Consider the following 14,770-nt stretch of genomic DNA (forward strand, 5'->3'; position numbering starts at 1 on the left):
TCTTCTACAGCCTGTTGGTGACAGTGTGCATGGTGCTGGTGTCTTCTACAGCCTGTCCGTGACAGTTTGCATGGTGCTGGTGTCTTCTATAGCCTGTTGGTGACAGTGTGCATGGTGCTGGTGTCTTCTACAGCCTGTTGGTGACAGTGTGCATGGTGCTGGTGTCTTCTACAGCCTGTTGGTGAGAGTGTGCATGGTGCTGGTGTCTTCTACAGCCTGTTGGTGACAGTGTGCATGGTGCTCGTGTCTTCTACAGCCTGTTGGTGAGAGTGTGCATGGTGCTGGTGTCTTCTACAGCCTGTTGGTGAGAGTGTGCATGGTGCTGGTGTCTTCTACAGCCTGTTGGTGAGAGTGTGCATGGTGCTGGTGTCTTCTACAGCCTGTTGGTGAGAGTGTGCATGGTGCTGGTGTCTTCTACAGCCTGTTGGTGACAGTGTGCATGGTGCTCGTGTCTTCTACAGCCTGTTGGTGAGAGTGTGCATGGTGCTGGTGTCTTCTACAGCCTGTTGGTGAGAGTGTGCATGGTGCTGGTGTCTTCTACAGCCTGTTGGTGAGAGTGTGCATGGTGCTGGTGTCTTCTACAGCCTGTTGGTGAGAGTGTGCATGGTGCTGGTGTCTTCTACAGCCTGTTGGTGACAGTGTGCATGGTGCTGGTGTCTTCTCTAGCCTGTTTGTGAGTGTGCATGGTCCTCGAGATAGGGATAGTAATTTCGGAACAATGAACCTTCTGACTAATGAGACAGCACCCTCGTGCTTGCAGGCCTGCCTTTATACGTCTGGTAGAACCACCTTTGTTACTTGAACAAATCATTTAAGTTGCTGCTGCTCCTGTGCTCCACGCTCAAACCACCACTATAAGAGTTGCTATAAGACCACTATAAGAGTTGCTGCTGCTCCTGTGTCACGCTCAAACCACCACTATGAGCTAGAAAAGCAACCGCAAACTAGTTTGATTGTCATCTGAACATTATATTTTAGTCATCTGAATTGTTTTAGTCTAGTCTTAGTTGACTAAATTAAGATTTTAGTCGACTAAATCTGCTGTTGTTGATAGTCACCTCAACACTAAGGGGATTACTTAAAGGGCAACTTTAAAAAAATATATATATTTGAATGACATGTAGAAGATTTAGAACACTTTCCTGGGGGTCTTTATGTGTGTAATATGTGATTTTAGATATTTTAGATTGTAGCAGTGAGCCCAGTGTCTCTGATGTCATGGACACTGGGCTCACTTACTTCCTGGACTACATGTTGTCTCAGTAAGACAGCCCTCCCCCTATCCACAAGGAGGAGCAGTGCACCAAAGCATTATGGGAATTGTAGTCCAGGAAGGAAGTGAGTCCAGTGTCGATGACATCAGAGACACTGCATGGGCTCACTGCTAAGATCTAAAACATCTAAAACCACATATTACACACATAAAGACCCCCAGGAAAGTGTTCTAAATCTTCTAAACGTCATTAACACATTTATTTTTGCAAAAGGGTGAAGTAAGTGTCCCTTTAAAGGGTGAAGTAAGTGTCCCTTTAAAGCTGCAGTATATGTAACTTTCCTCCTCTAACCCATATTCTGACCTGAGATCAGATTCTAAAAATGTCTTCTACATCCTGACAGTTTTCTGAAAAAGCTATGTTTCTATGTCAGTCGTTCTTCGATTTTTCAAAAATAGCAGACCTACAAGCTCGTAGCGCGCCACTCGGTGGCGCGCTATGAGCTTGTAGATCTGCTATTTGTCAATAGCTAAAGCATAACATAATGCTAACACCAAAAAGGGTTCCCGCCCAAAATGGGCTAACCCGGATTTGAACCCATGGTTTCCACCTCAAGTGCTGACATTTTACCATTGAGCTAATAGAGCCTGCTTGCTCAGGGGATACATTTAATCGTGCCCATTAGCTCTGTCTATAGGCGAGACATGACCTTTGACACAATCTAAATGTCTCAAGAGAAGAGCAGGGTGACAAAATACAACCGAACCACCCCAGTTGTCTAAGTTATATTGTATTAACATACTCTACCATACAGATTGTATAAGTTATATTGTATTAACATACTCTACCGTACAGGTTGTATACGTTATATTGTATTAACATACTCTACCGTACAGGTTGTATAAGTTATATTGTATTAACATACTCTACCGTACAGGTTGTATACGTTATATTGTATTAACATACTCTACCGTACAGATTGTATAAGTTATATTGTATTAACATACTCTACCGTACAGGTTGTATACGTTATATTGTATTAACATACTCTACCGTACAGGTTGTATAAGTTATATTGTATTAACATACTCTACCGTACAGGTTGTATAAGTTATATTGTATTAACATACTCTACCGTACAGGTTGTATAAGTTATATTGTATTAACATACTCTACCGTACAGGTTGTATACGTTATATTGTATTAACATACTCTACCGTACAGGTTGTATACGTTATATTGTATTAACATACTCTACCGTACAGGTTGTATACGTTATATTGTATTAACATACTCTACCGTACAGGTTGTATACGTTATATTGTATTAACATACTCTACCGTACAGGTTGTATACGTTATATTGTATTAACATACTCTACCGTACAGGTTGTATAAGTTATATTGTATTAACATACTCTACCATACAGATTGTATAAGTTATATTGTATTAACATACTCTACCGTACAGGTTGTATACGTTATATTGTATTAACATACTCTACCGTACAGGTTGTATAAGTTATATTGTATTAACATACTCTACCGTACAGGTTGTATACGTTATATTGTATTAACATACTCTACCGTACAGGTTGTATAAGTTATATTGTATTAACATACTCTACCGTACAGGTTGTATACGTTATATTGTATTAACATACTCTACCGTACAGGTTGTATAAGTTATATTGTATTAACATACTCTACCGTACAGGTTGTATAAGTTATATTGTATTAACATACTCTACCGTACAGGTTGTATACGTTATATTGTATTAACATACTCTACCGTACAGGTTGTATAAGTTATATTGTATTAACATACTCTACCGTACAGGTTGTATAAGTTATATTGTATTAACATACTCTACCGTACAGGTTGTATACGTTATATTGTATTAACATACTCTACCGTACAGGTTGTATACGTTATATTGTATTAACATACTCTACCGTACAGGTTGTATACGTTATATTGTATTAACATACTCTACCGTACAGATTGTATACGTTATATTGTATTAACATACTCTACCGTACAGGTTGTATAAGTTATATTGTATTAACATACTCTACCGTACAGGTTGTATAAGTTATATTGTATTAACATACTCTACCGTACAGGTTGTATACGTTATATTGTATTAACATACTCTACCGTACAGGTTGTATACGTTATATTGTATTAACATACTCTACCGTACAGGTTGTATACGTTATATTGTATTAACATACTCTACCGTACAGGTTGTATACGTTATATTGTATTAACATACTCTACCGTACAGGTTGTATACGTTATATTGTATTAACATACTCTACCGTACAGATTGTATACGTTATATTGTATTAACATACTCTACCGTACAGATTGTATACGTTATATTGTATTAACATACTCTACCGTACAGGTTGTATAAGTTATATTGTATTAACATACTCTACCGTACAGGTTGTATAAGTTATATTGTATTAACATACTCTACCGTACAGGTTGTATACGTTATATTGTATTAACATACTCTACCGTACAGGTTGTATACGTTATATTGTATTAACATACTCTACCGTACAGGTTGTATACGTTATATTGTATTAACATACTCTACCGTACAGGTTGTATAAGTTATATTGTATTAACATACTCTACCGTACAGGTTGTATAAGTTATATTGTATTAACATACTCTACCGTACAGGTTGTATAAGTTATATTGTATTAACATACTCTACCATACAGATTGTATAAGTTATATTGTATTAACACACTCAGATTGGACAAACTTGCATTTTATTCATTAAAAAAGTGACTTTTACAAGGCATACATTAACCACTTCAGCCAGATATATACTTTGTCTATTTGAAAATAGCTGATCTACAAGCTTGAAAATATGTGATTTTCAAATGGATTTTTATACAATATACAATGGTTTTCAACTCTTTTTCATATCAAGGTCCATTATTTATTCAGCATCTGAGCCACGGACCACCATTTGATGACATTTAGCCTCTCAGACCCATTTGAGCCACGGACCACCATTTGATGACATTTAGCCTCTCAGACCCATTTGAGCCACGGACCACCATTTGATGACATTTAGCCTCTCAGACCCATTTGAGCCACGGACCACCGTTTGATGACATTTAGCCTCTCAGACCCATTTGAGCCACGGACCACCATTTGATGACATTTATCCTCTCAGACCCATTTGAGCCACGGACCACCATTTGATGACATTTAGCCTCTCAGACCCAAAATATTTTGTTTACATTGGATACGATTTTGTCCACAATTCCTGCTGTATTGAAGCAATTCTACTACATTCTCTATAATTGTGTAGACTTCTTGTAAATTAAGTAATGCAGATGTTTAACAATAATTTAACTCGTGAGAGTGTATAAAATGAAACCAAATGGACCCGTACGGGTCCATTTGGTTTAATTTGATACACTCTCAAGAGTTAAAGATGTAACAAGGGTCCATTTGGTTAGGAACTCTCCATTTAGCTTGAGACCATGCAGCTAGACCAGGGGTTCTCAACCCGTGGGTCGCGACCCCTCTGGGGGGGTCGCCAAATTACTTTGGGGGGGGGTCCCCAAATTATAACAAAATTAAAAATAAAAATCTGCAACTGAATGGCTGGGAAATGGAAATGAAGAGTTTACATAGTACAAGTACATGCATAAACTTTCCTTAATGATTATATCTGGTTTCAGCATTCATGTACAGTATGTTATATTTTCTCTATTATAAGGTTATTTTTGCAGTCAGTTTGTGTTGGGGGTGGGGCGGGGGTCCCCAGTCAGTTTGTGTTGGGGTGGGGTGGGGGTCCCCAGTCAGTTTGTGTTGGGGGCGGGGTGGGGGGCCCCAGTCAGTTTGTGTTGGGGGTGGGGCGGGGGTCCCCGGCCAAAGACGTTGAGAACCCCTGAGCTAGACCACCTGGAACCCCCTCAGGGACCACTGGTGGTCCCCGGACCACTGGAACCCCCTCAGGGACCACTGGTGGTCCCCGGACCACTGGAACCCCCTCAAGGACCACTGGTGGTCCCCAGACCACTGGTTGAGAACCACTGGATGAAGTGGATTTTTACTCAAGTACATTTTGATTAGCGGACTACAGTTTAGTTTTCCTTTGAGGCCGGATGCAGAGCGCCCAGCGGGCTAGTCCTGGCCCCCGGGCCGCATGTTGACCACCAGGCTAGTCAGAGTCACTGCTGCACGAACTGCTGGAAGACTGCACAAACACACGCACACACGCACGCACACACACACACACACACACACACACACACACACACACACACACACACACACACACACACACACACACACACACACACATTGTTAAGGACGAAAACGAAATAAAGTATATAATAATATATTATATTATATTTTGTCATAGTTTTAGTCTACTTTTCTTTATCTTTTAGTCATAGATAAAAAATAGACAAAATGTCAGGGAGGGAGAATTAAGTTATTAATGCTTTAATGCTATTAAGTCATTAATGCTTGGTTTCGTGTGGGTGTCATGCTCTGAAAGTAGTCCATCTGAGCTTGTAGATTGTCTATTTTGCCACATAACTTGTATAAATTAGGCATTTCGTCGACTAAAATAGTAAAATAATGTTTAGTCACCTAAAGTTAGACTTAAACCAAAACATTTCAGATGACTAGAATATTACTAAAACCAAATGGAATTCTAGTAAAAAAGAAAGAAAGACTCAAACAAATTAAAAATGTTCTGTAAACAAACAAAGAGTAAGTCCACTCAAAAAGGGGATAATACATGCAGTACCGAGGGGAACCATGTGGGGGCGATATTGGACTGTCAAATATCGATTCATTAACCTTTAGTAATGGCTGGATGCTGGTATGCTACTGTATTTATGTCATTCCATTCCGTCTGATTCATCTCCTTGTTTTATCTGATGCTCGGATGTGTTTGAGCCCATAAATCTGGGGCGCCATTCACTGCTGTTGTTAAGAAGATAAAAGGGTGTTGGTTGTTCTGTTAAGGAGATCAAAGATGTTGACACTTTTGTGTGAATAATGGGCTCTATGCAGGGCAGGGCTATTAAGTGCTGACCTCATCACATTTTGTGATGATGGCTAGAGCCGTTTTTTTTAGCCCAAGGAGTGTTCTTATACTAAACCAATGCTTGGAATGCATTCAGAATCATGAAAACACCCTAGTTTGACATGTCACATGCTACTTCGAGCATAAGGAAATTTAGAAAATATTTGCCTTATATAGGCCATATACTGTACATACTGTACAGGCCATTTTCTTTACTTTCCCCTCAGACAATTCCAGGCAACTCTTTTTCTGTTGTTCAGGATATATTGAAGATACAAAATCAGCTGAGTTTTTTTGCAATTAGTTTGAGGTTGATCCTGTATTTTCCATAGAGTTCCTGTTGTTCTGTTGTTTGTTCAGCCTCCTCTAGCACATTGGTTCTCCAACATGGTGAACAGGTGTTTGTCTGCTATTCTCAGCATGCAACCAAGTGTACAACGTACAAGGCCCGGACAAAATACACTTTTGTAGACAAAATAAACTGTAGATTCAGTCGACTAAATTCTAAAGACTCTAGTATGACTAAGAGTAAATCAACAGTGACTCTTACCCCGCGGCTGTGCTTTCCTTTCTTGTGGCACTTGTCGTGCTTATGGCCGTGTTTGTGCCCATGCCCATGCCCATGCCCGTGACCATGCCCGTGACCATGCCCGTGCCCGTTACCATGGCCACGCCCACGGCCAAGCCCACACCCATGACCACCCCCACGCCCATGGACGTGCCCACCCCCATGGACGTGCCCACCCCCATGGGCGTGACCACCCCCATGGGCGTGCCCCCCACAGGGTGGTGGGCCGTAGGGCTGCATTGGTGGGCAGGTTGGGGGTCTGCCGTGCCCTCCGTGGCCATACCCTGGTCCGCATGCCGGAGGAGCGCAGGGCTGAGGCGGGCAGCCCGGGTTGGGGTACCCCCCTGGGTTGGGATACCCCCCTGGGTTGGGGTAACCCCCTGGGTTGGGGTAACCCCCCGGGTGGGGGTAACCCCCCGGGTGGGGGTAACCCCCCGAGTGGGGGTACCCTCCTGGGCCTCCTGGGTTGGGGTACCCTCCCGGGTTAGGGTACCCCCCTGGGTTAGGGTACCCCCCTGGGTTAGGGTACCCCCCTGGGTTAGGGACCGGGTACCCCCCATAGACGCCCTGCTGGTTCGGGTTGGGGTACCCACCGGCTCCACCCCCTCTGCCACCAGGATACTGGTTCCCTATAAGGAGAGATTTTACCCATAATGCATCTCAAACAGTATAAACATCAAGGACTATTGAAAGAGGACGGGAAGCGAAGACCGTACGGTGGACTCCATGTTGCTCCTGGAAGGAAAGAAACATGCGCAGTTGAGACCATTGCGCATGTTTCTTTCCTTCCAGGGAGCAACATGGAGTCCACCGTACGGTCTTCTTTCCTTCCAGGGAGCAACATGGAGTCCACCGTACGGTCTTCGCTTCCCGTCCTCTTTCAATAGTCCTTGATAAACATCAGGAAGGCTTTTTATCAGCTTGCAGAGCTGATCAGAGTCATCAGACTTTCTAGTCTAGTCACGTGGTCTAGTGGCGAGATTTTCATGATTGGCTGCCCTCTAAGCCAATGAGAGACTAGCCCTATACGGCCAATGGGACACTAAGCCCCACAGCGAATGGGACACTAAGCCTCACGGCCAATGGGACACTAAGCCCAACGCACCAAGACTACCCCCTGTTTGAAACTTCTTGAGGGGCGCTAGGCCTATATACAGTTCAATGTTTGTTTTTAGTTCAATATTTGTTTTAAAAACGCCATTGACGATGAAGGGAAACTCTACGTCATCTTGTCCCCAACACAAACATTAAATGCCATTAACAATATAAGAGAATTTAATGTTTGTGTTGGCACCGTTTGTTTTACATCACCATTACATCACCTAATCAACATGAGTTAGACTATAATATATTAGTGCCCCTCACTTCACAAGGGTGTGATTCTTTTTGTCTATTATTAGGCCTATACTGTATAGCCAGGCGAACGACCGGTGTTTCAGGCCTACTGTTAATGTTTCACATGGATTCATTCTTTGAGGACAAAAACTTGATAATAAATAAAATACACTAATTAATAAGTCAGTTCAATATTATTGTAAAATCATTGATTTACCTCCTTGGTTGTGACCGAACATGTTATAATCCTCTCAATGCAGATCCTGGAGAGAATGGAGTGAATGGAGAGGGGAAAACAAGACTGTCTTTAAGACATAGAGCTTTAAATACACACACACACACGCGCACGCACGCACGCGCACACACACACACACACACACACACACACACACACACACACACACACACACACACACACACACACACACACACACACACACACACACACACACACACACACACACACACTGGTTGGACCAGTTGGACCATGCATCTACAGCCAGTGTAGGTACAGCAGGTGACAGGAGGTAACCATGGAGGTAACCATGGTGATCCATGTAAACAAACAGGTGACAGGAGGTAACCATGGTGATCCATGTAAACAAACAGGTGACAGGAGGTAACCATGGAGGTAACCATGGTGATTCATGTAAACAAACACCACAACTGGAAGAGACTTTTTTCCGATTGGAAGGAATGCTCGTTCTGGTTGTGAGGGATCGGAGGTTTAATTTTAACCTTTGATATTCAGAATATATAGGAACATATCGACATGTATAACATGCACCCTTATTCTATCCTCTTACAGTCTCTGGTAATGATATCCAGGTTAATTTATTCTGGGCGGGAACCCCTTTTGGTGTTTTATAGCATTCTTTTATACTTTAGCTATTGAAAAATCTGCTATTTTTGAAAAATTGTGAAAACGTGTCGCAAATCTTTGAATATATATTCTTTCACAGTGAACGTTTTTAACTCAAATCTTTGCGTCTTGGGGGGGGGGGGGGGTCCCTGGAACAACATATTTTCAGATGGGGGTTGGTGGCCAATTACATATATGTTTGGGTGTCCTTTACATGAAAATGTTGGAGAACGACCCAGACCCACAGGAACGCACCCAGGGCGCCGGCCCTTTTCCGGCGTCCAAAACGGTTGAGAAATGACAGTTAGTGTGTGGGGGTTCCTCTACTGTACCCTCTACTGTACTGTACTGTCACTGTACTGTACTGGCACACCCAAAATCACCATATATACAGTTAATATGTGCGTGTGTGTTTGTGTGTGTGTTAGGTTGTGCACAGGTGGTGAAAAACAACCATGCTGTTTTCGTGCTCAGACGCACCCAGCCAGCCACCCAGGCAGGCAGGCACCCACACACATACTCACTTAAGAACACGGGTGACATCATGGGTCACAGTCAGAGTACTGTACACTTGTAAAAGAGGCACTGTCTTTTCTTTCTGAAATCCACAGTCCGCTATACAGGCCCTTATTGATGTTAATTCATCAAGTCACTTTAATCCAAGTGGCAAACGCCAAAAATAGTTATTTTAATATTTAAATTATATAGGGGCATGTCATGTGGTCTACCTTTGTGATCTACTGGTAGATCGCAATCTATACCTTGTGGGCACCCCTGTCTATACCCCAATCTATACCTTGTGGGCACCCCTGTCTATACCCCAATCTATACCTTGTGGGCACCCCTGTCTATACCCCAATCTATACCTTGTGGGCACCCCTGCGTCTCTGAGGCGTGTTTAAACGAACATTACATTTATATCTATAGTGTCTTTGTGTTAGAGTGTATTTAGGTAAACATGTTGAGCCAGTCACACCACTAGACAACGACGAGCAGAACAAACAAATGATTTAAAACAGTGTTGCCATGTCTGCCTATTATAAGTGACATAGGCTATACAGTGTGTGGTTTCATGGGGCTTGTTTGGTTGTTTATCTGGGCTTGATTCCTAATGTTGTGTGTGTGTGTGTGTGTGTGTGTGTGTGTGTGTGTGTGTGTGTGTGTGTGTGTGTGTGTGTGTGTGTGTGTGTGTGTGTGTGTGTGTGTGTGTGTGTGTGTGTGTGTGTGTGTGTGTGTGTGTGTGTGTGTGTGTGTGCGCACGCGCGCATCCACGTCCAGGTGGTTTCTCTTGCAAAACCTGGCAACTACAGTGATATACAGTATGCATTCCTCAAAAAATAATAAACCTTTGGAATGGGGAACCCGGGTTCTTTAGTGGACTGGTAACGTACTGTGCCTTTGGAATGGGGGAACCCGGGTTCTTTAGTGGACTGGTAACGTACTGTGCCTTTGGAATGGGGGAACCCGGGTTCTTTAGTGGACTGGTAACGTACTGTGCCTTTGGAATGGGGAACCCGGGTTCTTTAGTGGACTGGTAACGTACTGTGCCTTTGGAATGGGGGAACCCGGGTTCTTTAGTGGACTGGTAACGTACTGTGCCTTTGGAATGGGGGAACCCGGGTTCTTTAGTGGACTGGTAACGTACTGTGCCTTTGGAATGGGGGAACCCGGGTTCTTTAGTGGACTGGTAACGTACTGTGCCTTTGGAATGGGGGAACCCGGGTTCTTTAGTGGACTGGTAACGTACTGTGCCTTTGGAATGGGGGAACCCGGGTTCTTTAGTGGACTGGTAACGTACTGTGCCTTTGGAATGGGGGAACCCGGGTTCTTTAGTGGACTGGTAACGTACTGTGCCTTTGGAATGGGGGAACCCGGGTTCTTTAGTGGACTGGTAACGTACTGTGCCTTTGGAATGGGGGAACCCGGGTTCTTTAGTGGACTGGTAACGTACTGTGCCTTTGGAATGGGGGAACCCGGGTTCTTTAGTGGACTGGTAACGTACTGTGCCTTTGGAATGGGGGAACCCGGGTTCTTTAGTGGACTGGTAACGTACTGTGCCTTTGGAATGGGGGAACCCGGGTTCTTTAGTGGACTGGTAACGTACTGTGCCTTTGGAATGGGGAACCCGGGTTCTTTAGTGGACTGGTAACGTACTGTGCCTTTGGAATGGGGAACCCGGGTTCTTTAGTGGACTGGTAACGTACTGTGCCTTTGGAATGGGGGAACCCGGGTTCTTTAGTGGACTGGTAACGTACTGTGCCTTTGGAATGGGGGAACCCGGGTTCTTTAGTGGACTGGTAACGTACTGTGCCTTTGGAATGGGGGAACCCGGGTTCTTTAGTGGACTGGTAACGTACTGTGCCTTTGGAATGGGGGAACCCGGGTTCTTTAGTGGACTGGTAACGTACTGTGCCTTTGGAATGGGGGAACCCGGGTTCTTTAGTGGACTGGTAACGTACTGTGCCTTTGGAATGGGGGAACCCGGGTTCTTTAGTGGACTGGTAACGTACTGTGCCTTTGGAATGGGGGAACCCGGGTTCTTTAGTGGACTGGTAACGTACTGTGCCTTTGGAATGGGGAACCCGGGTTCTTTAGTGGACTGGTAACGTACTGTGCCTTTGGAATGGGGGAACCCGGGTTCTTTAGTGGACTGGTAACGTACTGTGCCTTTGGAATGGGGGAACCCGGGTTCTTTAGTGGACTGGTAACGTACTGTGCCTTTGGAATGGGGAACCCGGGTTCTTTAGTGGACTGGTAACGTACTGTGCCTTTGGAATGGGGAACCCGGGTTCTTTAGTGGACTGGTAACGTACTGTGCCTTTGGAATGGGGAACCCGGGTTCTTTAGTGGACTGGTAACGTACTGTGCCTTTGGAATGGGGAACCCGGGTTCTTTAGTGGACTGGTAACGTACTGTGCCTTTGGAATGGGGAACCCGGGTTCTTTAGTGGACTGGTAACGTACTGTGCCTTTGGAATGGGGAACCCGGGTTCTTTAGTGGACTGGTAACGTACTGTGCCTTTGGAATGGGGGAACCCGGGTTCTTTAGTGGACTGGTAACGTACTGTGCCTTTGGAATGGGGAACCCGGGTTCTTTAGTGGACTGGTAACGTACTGTGCCTTTGGAATGGGGAACCCGGGTTCTTTAGTGGACTGGTAACGTACTGTGCCTTTGGAATGGGGGAACCCGGGTTCTTTAGTGGACTGGTAACGTACTGTGCCTTTGGAATGGGGGAACCCGGGTTCTTTAGTGGACTGGTAACGTACTGTGCCTTTGGAATGGGGGAACCCGGGTTCTTTAGTGGACTGGTAACGTACTGTGCCTTTGGAATGGGGGAACCCGGGTTCTTTAGTGGACTGGTAACGTACTGTGCCTTTGGAATGGGGGAACCCGGGTTCTTTAGTGGACTGGTAACGTACTGTGCCTTTGGAATGGGGGAACCCGGGTTCTTTAGTGGACTGGTAACGTACTGTGCCTTTGGAATGGGGGAACCCGGGTTCTTTAGTGGACTGGTAACGTACTGTGCCTTTGGAATGGGGGAACCCGGGTTCTTTAGTGGACTGGTAACGTACTGTGCCTTTGGAATGGGGGAACCCGGGTTCTTTAGTGGACTGGTAACGTACTGTGCCTTTGGAATGGGGGAACCCGGGTTCTTTAGTGGACTGGTAACGTACTGTGCCTTTGGAATGGGGAACCCGGGTTCTTTAGTGGACTGGTAACGTACTGTGCCTTTGGAATGGGGGAACCCGGGTTCTTTAGTGGACTGGTAACGTACTGTGCCTTTGGAATGGGGGAACCCGGGTTCTTTAGTGGACTGGTAACGTACTGTGCCTTTGGAATGGGGGAACCCGGGTTCTTTAGTGGACTGGTAACGTACTGTGCCTTTGGAATGGGGAACCCGGGTTCTTTAGTGGACTGGTAACGTACTGTGCCTTTGGAATGGGGAACCCGGGTTCTTTAGTGGACTGGTAACGTACTGTGCCTTTGGAATGGGGGAACCCGGGTTCTTTAGTGGACTGGTAACGTACTGTGCCTTTGGAATGGGGGAACCCGGGTTCTTTAGTGGACTGGTAACGTACTGTGCCTTTGGAATGGGGGAACCCGGGTTCTTTAGTGGACTGGTAACGTACTGTGCCTTTGGAATGGGGGAACCCGGGTTCTTTAGTGGACTGGTAACGTACTGTGCCTTTGGAATGGGGGAACCCGGGTTCTTTAGTGGACTGGTAACGTACTGTGCCTTTGGAATGGGGAACCCGGGTTCTTTAGTGGACTGGTAACGTACTGTGCCTTTGGAATGGGGAACCCGGGTTCTTTAGTGGACTGGTAACGTACTGTGCCTTTGGAATGGGGGAACCCGGGTTCTTTAGTGGACTGGTAACGTACTGTGCCTTTGGAATGGGGGAACCCGGGTTCTTTAGTGGACTGGTAACGTACTGTGCCTTTGGAATGGGGAACCCGGGTTCTTTAGTGGACTGGTAACGTACTGTGCCTTTGGAATGGGGAACCCGGGTTCTTTAGTGGACTGGTAACGTACTGTGCCTTTGGAATGGGGGAACCCGGGTTCTTTAGTGGACTGGTAACGTACTGTGCCTTTGGAATGGGGGAACCCGGGTTCTTTAGTGGACTGGTAACGTACTGTGCCTTTGGAATGGGGGAACCCGGGTTCTTTAGTGGACTGGTAACGTACTGTGCCTTTGGAATGGGGAACCCGGGTTCTTTAGTGGACTGGTAACGTACTGTGCCTTTGGAATGGGGGAACCCGGGTTCTTTAGTGGACTGGTAACGTACTGTGCCTTTGGAATGGGGGAACCCGGGTTCTTTAGTGGACTGGTAACGTACTGTGCCTTTGGAATGGGGGAACCCGGGTTCTTTAGTGGACTGGTAACGTACTGTGCCTTTGGAATGGGGAACCCGGGTTCTTTAGTGGACTGGTAACGTACTGTGCCTTTGGAATGGGGGAACCCGGGTTCTTTAGTGGACTGGTAACGTACTGTGCCTTTGGAATGGGGGAACCCGGGTTCTTTAGTGGACTGGTAACGTACTGTGCCTTTGGAATGGGGGAACCCGGGTTCTTTAGTGGACTGGTAACGTACTGTGCCTTTGGAATGGGGGAACCCGGGTTCTTTAGTGGACTGGTAACGTACTGTGCCTTTGGAATGGGGAACCCGGGTTCTTTAGTGGACTGGTAACGTACTGTGCCTTTGGAATGGGGGAACCCGGGTTCTTTAGTGGACTGGTAACGTACTGTGCCTTTGGAATGGGGGAACCCGGGTTCTTTAGTGGACTGGTAACGTACTGTGCCTTTGGAATGGGGGAACCCGGGTTCTTTAGTGGACTGGTAACGTACTGTGCCTTTGGAATGGGGGAACCCGGGTTCTTTAGTGGACTGGTAACGTACTGTGCCTTTGGAATGGGGGAACCCGGGTTCTTTAGTGGACTGGTAACGTACTGTGCCTTTGGAATGGGGAACCCGGGTTCTTTAGTGGACTGGTAACGTACTGTGCCTTTGGAATGGGGGAACCCGGGTTCTTTAGTGGACTGGTAACGTACTGTGCCTTTGGAATGGGGGAACCCGGGTTCTTTAGTGGACTGGTAACGTACTGTGCCTTTGGAATGGGGGAACCCGGGGTTCTTTAGTGGACTGGTAACGTACTGTGCCTTTGGAATGGGGGAACCCGGGTTCTTTAGTGGACTGGTAACGTACTGTGCCT

At 45.5% G+C, this 14,770-nt stretch overlaps 1 protein-coding gene across 1 annotated transcript in view; it reads right to left on the reverse strand.

Annotated features, from left to right (window-relative positions):
* The window catches only part of LOC306939895 (uncharacterized protein), a 355,389-nt gene extending 346,909 nt beyond the window's left edge, over positions 1 to 8,480 (reverse strand). Inside the window, exons 1-4 of the mRNA XM_079524695.1 lie at positions 8,415 to 8,480; positions 7,304 to 7,491; positions 6,845 to 7,249; positions 5,336 to 5,451 (exon numbers count right to left, since the gene is read on the reverse strand). Coding sequence (XP_079380821.1) covers positions 5,379 to 5,451; positions 6,845 to 7,249; positions 7,304 to 7,422 — 597 coding nt within the window. The 5' untranslated portion in view covers positions 7,423 to 7,491; positions 8,415 to 8,480 and the 3' untranslated portion in view covers positions 5,336 to 5,378. The remainder of the gene's footprint in view (positions 1 to 5,335; positions 5,452 to 6,844; positions 7,250 to 7,303; positions 7,492 to 8,414) is intronic.
* Positions 8,481 to 14,770: the final 6,290 nt, after the last annotated feature.

This window comes from Electrona antarctica (assembly GCF_951216825.1).
Source record: "Electrona antarctica genome assembly, chromosome: 16".
Lineage (NCBI taxonomy): Eukaryota > Metazoa > Chordata > Actinopteri > Myctophiformes > Myctophidae > Electrona > Electrona antarctica.